General features: G+C 47.8%; 1 protein-coding gene across 1 annotated transcript in view; it reads left to right on the plus strand.

Annotated features, from left to right (window-relative positions):
• Nucleotides 1-6091, plus strand: part of HS3ST3B1 (heparan sulfate (glucosamine) 3-O-sulfotransferase 3B1) — a 56577-nt gene extending 50486 nt beyond the window's left edge. The window contains exon 2 of the mRNA XM_006863441.1: nucleotides 5042-6091. Coding sequence (XP_006863503.1) covers nucleotides 5042-5660 — 619 coding nt within the window. The 3' untranslated portion in view covers nucleotides 5661-6091. The remainder of the gene's footprint in view (nucleotides 1-5041) is intronic.
• Nucleotides 6092-7785: the final 1694 nt, after the last annotated feature.

The following is a 7785-nucleotide window of genomic DNA, read 5'->3' on the forward strand; positions in this document are numbered from 1 at the left end:
CCCCATGCAGGACTCTCTTTCACCTCAGTTTCTTCTTTCGACCATTGAGGATTACAGTACTCACCTCCAAGCCTGGCTGGGAGGGACTCAATCAGATAATGCATGTGAAAGTGTCCTCACAAGCTGTAAACACTGTATAATTATTAGTTGTGATGATCAGTTTGAGAAACTGGCTTTCATAATGAGCAGCCCAATTACCCCCGTGTAATGTGCTTGCTCACCAGGTCAGCCTGGGGCTAGGGCAGCAGCTGGTAGAGCTAGGGAAGGCTTGCAGGGCCCAGGGGAGGGGAATCTCGCCCTAGGCCACCTCCTCAGCTTTTCCTCTATCTGGGGCTCAGTGCTAGGTCCACGGAGGGTTCTGAGTGTGGACACAGGAGAACCTGAGCAGAAGAGGAGGGGAGAGCTTGGCAAGGTGGGTCCATGAAGTACATGGAAAGGACTTTGTTCCAGGAGTGGGTGGTAGAGGTGTGGGGTATGGTGGGAGAACAGCTCAAGAGGAGACTTACTGTAACTGCCTGGACATGCCAGGAACCTTCCGCACCCTTTTCAAGTTTTCCACTTGGTGGTTTTACAGGGATGTTCTGGGACCCCAGTGCCTGCCACAGGTGTACACTGGTCTCCTAAGGAGAGGGCTTGGCCACCATCAGCTGCCATTGAATAGACTGTAACTTCTGGTAACCCTGTGTGTATCGGAGTAGCCCTGTGCTCCATTAAGTTTTCAATGGCTGATTTTTTTTTTTTTTTGGGAAGTGGATCACCAGGCCCTTTCTTCCAAGGTACCTGTGGGTGGACGCGAACCATCACCCTTAGAAGAAACTCAGAAGATGTTCACCGTTGTGACCTTAGGGCTGCAGCCAAGTATGCTGAGGCAGGGGGCGTGGCCTGGAGTCCCTTTGTCTCTGCAGTCATTCTGCCATCTCCTTAATTTTGTCCATCAGTGTATAAATCCCAGTCTTTCCTTGGGATAGGGGTCCAGAGGACAGCCGAGTTCCATGAACCTGCCCACTGCTCAGAGAACCCTGACTCCTTGTTGAGAGGCTTTGTCTATGGACTTGAGTCCGGGGTGGATCTCCTTAGAGTCACTGGGTGGTACAAATGGTTAATGCCCTCAGCTGCTTCCTGAAAACTGGCATAGAGTGCACCCAGAGGGGCCTCAGAAGAAACATCTGGTGGTCTACTTCCAACAAATCAACAATGGAAATCCCTATGGAGCACAGTTCTTGTCTCATACACATGGGGTTGGAGCTAACTGGACAGCAACTAGTATTTTATTATGTGGTTTCATATTCACCATAAGCTATTTCGCTGTGCTGTTTGTTCCCATTAGGCCCTTTGTTAAGGATGCTGAGGAAAGACAGAAAGGGTTCTGAGATGGGTACCGGAGTAGAGTCAGAATCCAACATTCCTACTCCTCTTCCTCTCTCAGGTGCCAAGCCTTCCCCTTTGCCCTTTGTGAGGTGGAGCTGAGTGACTGACAGGTCTCCTGTGTGCAAACATTGCTTCCTGGCATCTTTGCCAAAGTCCTGTCAACAGAAGATAATGGATAACATTTTCCTAGCGCCGACAGGGACCAGGCTCGGACTGAGCACTGGCCACAGATTAGCTTCACTGACGTCACCCTGTTTCTCATTGTTCAGTTGAGAAATTGGAGGCAAGGACAGTTGATGTGACCGAGGGTCACTCACCTTGTACCCCAGTGGGGCTGAGAGGCCAGGTTGACTCCCTGAGGAAAGACCCCAGAGTCACACCTTCTGCAATGGCTGCAAAGAACTCTGGGTACCGGAATGCCCCCGAATCTCAGTTGGTGGCACTTTGATTCTGAATATTGATCTCTTATTGGTAGTCCAGTTGCTGATGGTTTCACACAGGAGAAAGACTTGGAATTTATCTGACTTGACAAGCTGTTTAGTGAAATGCCAAACAACCTGGGCACTAGAACTCTCTTTAATCCGCCATCACATTAGCCTGACGCCACAGCTGCGTTAATCTAGGTGGTTAATAGGCAAAGTGGGTCAAGCCAGGTTTAGCATCAGCCCAGGGTGGCTCTAGCACCTCTGAGAAGTCTTTTTTAATGGTGACACACTCTCCTGTAACTCGATGTTGGCTGGGACCTGGGGGGAAAAAATTCTCTCTCCAGGGAACTACTGACTTTTGTGATAAACAATTTATATCATCATTTCTTTAAATGTGCTCAGTAGAGGAGTTGTGGTCTCAGCCGATTAACAGTGGCTTTAAATTGGAAGTTTAGAATGTCCTACTGAGAGGTCCATATTTGGTCCAACATAATCGGGAAATGGCCTTTTGTTATTTTTGTGCCCAGGTGGGAATAAACCAGAAATCTCTATCCCACAGTTAATGAAGATCGTAGATCTGAAACCCAAACTTAGTATTTAGTTCGTTCCCACGTCTCTCTTGTATACACACTGGCACATATACACTCTGTATAATTTGGTTCTACTGTGTGCCATAAACTATGCTGGGCACTTTAAGAATAATAATAATAATGCGGAGAACAGCTAATGTTTGTTAAGTACATACTGCATGTCAGCCATGTTGTAAGCATATAATGATTAGTCATTGTTTTAATCCTCATTAAACTCCCATGAGGGTAGTTGTGATTATGAGTCAGAACTGACTCCATAGCACTTAACAGCAACAACTATCATAAAGAGGAGCCTTGGTGGTGCACTGGGTTAAGTTCTTGGCTGCTAACCCCAAGGTTATAGGTTGAAACCCACACAGCAGCTCCACAGGAGAAAAGACCAGGCGGTCTGTTCCCATAAGGTCTATAATGTAGGAAGCTTTGTGGGGCACCTCACCTCTGCCCTTCAGTCAGAATCAACTCCACAGCAGTGGATTCGTTTGGGGTTGTCCTAGATGCATGATGGGGTCACTGTAGGATAAGCACTGGACTGCTAGCAGCAAGGTTGCCAGTTCAAACCCACCAGCCGCTCCTTGGAAACCCTACACAGGGTCAATACAAGTCGGAAGTGACTTGACGACACTTAATAACAACAACGAAGACGCCATGATAGGTGGGTGGGGGGTCACCTGCATCTCCCTCTTCATACGGGCAGTCTGCTGCCTGCCCTTCAGTTCCCCATTGCCACAGCTGCAGCAGAACCTTAGTAACCAGGCCTTTGATTTGATTTGATAAATTTTCACTTCTCCCGCATGTGTAACTTCCGCCCTCCCGGTGGGTTTCTTCATTCCTTTTCCCCGATCTTCCCATAGTGCCCTTGGTTTGTCTTTCCCTGTGCTGTTTCTGTTTATCCCAGCTGGGGATGAACTAGAAATCTCTGTCTGTATCAAGGCTAACGGAAGAATGCAGATCTGTGATCAAAATTTAGTGTCCAGTTAGTTATATGGATTTCCTTTAAAATGTTCTGTGGCGTGGACTGGCAACATCAACAGACACCTGAGCTCTTCTCATCCCATATACTTTATAGCAGGAACTGAATAGTCACATGACAGAGAAAAGGAACCCGGGTACTATAAATACGGTGTGAGTTAGGCTGCTAACCGCAAGGTCAGAAGTTCAAACCCACCAGCTGCTCTGCAGAACGATGAGCCTTTCTGCTCCCGTAAAGATTTGCAGCCTTAAAAACCCTATAGAGAGTCACTATGAGTCAGAACTGACTCCACAACATAGGACTCACATTGGAAACGTGTTGTTTTATAATAGCAGCTTGGTATGGCACTGTGGGATAAAGCAAAGTCGGTTTGAACTACAAGGTCGGCGGTTCAAGTCCACCAGTCGCTCCTCGGAAACGCTATACAGGGTCACTATGAGTTGGAACTACTCGACGACACTTCACGTGCCTTTTAACTTAATATTTTGTCACCAGAGTCTTAGGTTTGGCTCTGATCGCCGTCACAAAGCTGCTTTTGGTCCACCGTCCAAGCCTGTATCTGCTTTAGACCCAGTTAGTCAGCATCAACCCAAGTACCCAACACAGTAGTCTTTGGATTGTATTCACTGGTGCAGAGCTACCCATAGGGTTTGCTTGGCTGTAATCTTTACAGAAACAGAGTGGGGCCAGGTCTTCCTGCTGAGCCACTGGGTGAACTTGGACCACCAACCTTACATATGAATTGTTGTTGTTGTTGTGAAGTGCCATCGAGTCGGTTCTGACCCATAGCGACCCTGTATAGGGTTTCCTACATATGAATACTTGGGTTTAAATCAATGCTGTGGTAGAAAGACAATCATTTTAGTTCTTTTCCTGGATTGGAATCTAAGGTATTTTAGAAACCTCTAGAGTTGACTCATTAATTTCTTCTTGGTGTTTTTGGGTCAGTTGATGTTCCATCTGAATTCGCCTGGGATTTTAGCTGCGGCATGCTTGTTTGCTCTCAGGTATGCATGTTGTTAGGGGTCATTGTGACGAGTGTCCAGGGAAATGTTTTCTTCCAGTGCCCAGACATGTGCACTCCAGCCTAGGGAGCATTTGAAGGCAGCAAAGAGAGGGCTCGTGGGCAGGCAAGGAGCTCCAACTGCCGCTGTTTAGGCACGACATCACAGGTTTAAGACCCCTATTATCAGCAGTTTTTAAAATCTGGGTAACCTAAAAAAATAGGGTAAGGTGGCCCCTACTACAACAGTATCTTAGAGAAACACATGTCTTGTTCTTTGGGCTCCTTGGAGAAAGATGCCTTTGCACCTGGCCCCAAGCTTTAGGTGAAATGTTGATGTACTTTTAAGTTCTAAAACTCTGCTTGTCTTTTCACATATTTCTACCATTGTTCCCAGTAATGAGGAGAGGAATTCCTGGGTGCTTCAGGTGGTTAGTGGGCTCGTCTGGTAACCCAAAGATTGGTAGTTTGAGTCGACCCAGAGATGCCTCAGAAAAATCAACCATGGAAAACCCTCAGGAGCACAGCTCCTCTGGCACGCATGGGGCCACCAAGAGTTAGAGTTGACTGGAGAGTAATTGATTTGTGTACTAAGACGGAGCAGGATTGGGAGTGTGGGCATTGAGCTGTGCTGCCAAAGAGGCATCAACTTCGCACCCAATTGTGGTTTGTTTGTTTTTCTCAGGGACCTGATGCCTAGAACCCTGGACGGCCAGATCACCATGGAGAAGACGCCCAGTTACTTCGTGACGCGCGAGGCGCCGGCGCGCATCTCGGCCATGTCCAAGGACACTAAGCTCATCGTGGTGGTGCGCGACCCCGTAACCAGAGCCATCTCGGACTACACGCAGACGCTCTCCAAGCGGCCCGACATCCCCACCTTCGAGAGCTTGACCTTTCGGAACCGCACGACAGGCCTCATCGACACGTCGTGGAGCGCCATCCAGATCGGCCTGTACGCCAAGCACCTGGAACACTGGCTGCTGCACTTCCCCCTGCACCAGATGCTCTTCGTGAGCGGGGAGCGGCTCATCCGAGACCCCGCGGGCGAGCTGGGCCGCGTGCAGGACTTCCTGGGCCTCAAGAGGATCATCACCGACAAGCACTTCTACTTCAACAAGACCAAGGGCTTCCCCTGCCTCAAGAAAGCAGAGGGCAGCAGCAAACCCCACTGCCTGGGCAAGACCAAGGGCAGGACCCACCCGGACATTGACCCCGAGGTGGTGCAGAGACTGCGCGACTTCTACCGGCCCTTCAACCTCAAGTTCTACCAGATGACCGGGCACGACTTTGGCTGGAACTGAGCAGATGCAGGCTGCGTAATTTACCATGTGGCTTATATATTTGAGAGAGATTATATGTATGTAAAATGTACAGAAATCTATTTTATAATAATTTATTTTTAGTTCATAAGCAATTAATTCACTAAGCTGCCTAGCCACACTCTTTAGAGAGTTAGCTTCATAATCTGTTAACATTCCAAAGTGTTTAACTCCGATAGTTTGTCGTTCTTGGCCTCACAATTGATGGTGCTTCCATTTTTTTCTCTTATCCATTCTATTTAATACGAAGAAAAAGCACAACTTGGAGATTTTTTGTTGTTACGGGTATTCAGCCTTCGGACATCATCTGAATTCTTCACTTGGGTCTCAACTCTCAGCTTGCAGCTTCCTTTTCTCCTCCAGCCTGTTTACCTCGTAGGAGCACTGAGCTGCCTCAATGAGGCTGCGCTCTGCGGGTTGTAGCTTGCGTAGTCACTTCCTTGTCCAGGCGCTAGTTCTCATTCCCAAGGAGGTAAATGCCAAACCACAGAGCTAGATGTGCTCCCAAATTCACTCCGCACATGGACACCCGTATACCCTTTTGGGGTCTGTCAAAGCCTATTTACTTTACCTTTCAAAGGCTGATTCCATACCCTCTTCTGCCTGTTCCCTGGTTCATTTACCAGCTCGAAGTATATGCAAATGTGAGCTCCTTCTTCCAGGTCACATGTGAAATGCTTAGGTAGGTCTTTAGAAATAAAGATCATCTCTAGTTGGTCTGAGAGCCCACCATGCACCATTCTCTGGGAAGACAGTTCTACTTTGATAAACCAAAGAGTCTCACAGGCCAGCAGAGCCTTTGGCACAAAGCAAGAGTGCTTGGGTATCCTGATCTAAAGGGGTCCGGTATAGCCCAGGTGGTCAGCATCTGCCAGGATATACTTGTGGTTGCAGAGCCAGTGCATATTGGGCACATCTCAATAGGATGACTTCCCCCTGGGGAGAAACAACAAAGACCCCCAACATGACAGGTAACAGAGAAGGAGATTTCTGACACCGCTTCGTGATATTTGAAACTTGTTCCCTGTGGACCCCCTCACCCCCAATCTCAGAATGACGGCATGGTCTCTAACCAAGAGCCAAACAAAACAAAAGGAGTGGCTCTGGGAAAGCCAGGTTGGGAAAGCTGGCTCCATATTGGAGCCTGAGTCATGTGCAACTATCCCTTGTGCAACCAGGTCTTGGCAGAGGGGGTTTTCAGCATTGTTACTGCTGGTACAGAATGTTCTAGAACCCCCCCCCCCCACCTCCATGACTAGCTAGTGGCAGTTGGCAATCATATAATAATATCGCAGACTGACACGTTCAACCTATCTTTGGTTTTCTGAACTAGAATGGCTCAACTCTAAAGTAATTGTTTTACAAAGGAATATCATTTGAAAAGATAAACATAATGTCAAAAAATGTTTGGCTTGGTCCATTCATAAAAGACCTTTTGTATGTCGTACACCTGATTACAGTGTAAGACAGCTGGTAGAGAAAAAGAAAAAGTCATTCATAGTGAGAAGCTGATCCGAGATGTCACTGGTCTTTAACGGATGTCTTGTTGACAATCCGCATTGTAATCCCTCATCAATTGTAATCCCGATCCAGTTAGTTGATGGTTAGCAGCAAAGCTCTCATTGTGTGAGTTTGGTGTGGGAGCGCGGCCCTAGGGGTGCTCCATGCCTCCCCTGGATGTAGAATTCATGTCCTAGCTTTCTTACAGAGTCTGCACAGCAGTGTAGCACTTGAAGTGTTAGGAAAAGCACATGGCTCTCCCTCATGTAGATATCCAAGACGTCTACACAAGAGTGCCAACTGGGCGTGCCTGTTTCCCCCGCTCCATCAGCAGGTTCAGTTGACATGAAACTGAGAACAGCTCTTTTTCACTTACAGCGTGTGATGCAGTTTAAAGTAAAAGTCAGCCTCCAGCTCCTCCACCTAGTCCCACCTCATTCACCTTCAGCCACTTCCACAACCTGCCACAGCTCCTGATATAGAACTGCAGAAAAAGATGAATGGGGCATGCCGCAAAGGGGGTAGGAAAAACTTGCCAGGTCCCTGCCCTCCTCCCAAGCCGAACAGTTTTTGGTTAAGTTGTTTATTCCTTGACTTAAAATGGGAA

Source organism: Chrysochloris asiatica, unplaced genomic scaffold, assembly GCF_000296735.1.
Source record: "Chrysochloris asiatica unplaced genomic scaffold, ChrAsi1.0 scaffold00054, whole genome shotgun sequence".
Lineage (NCBI taxonomy): Eukaryota > Metazoa > Chordata > Mammalia > Afrosoricida > Chrysochloridae > Chrysochloris > Chrysochloris asiatica.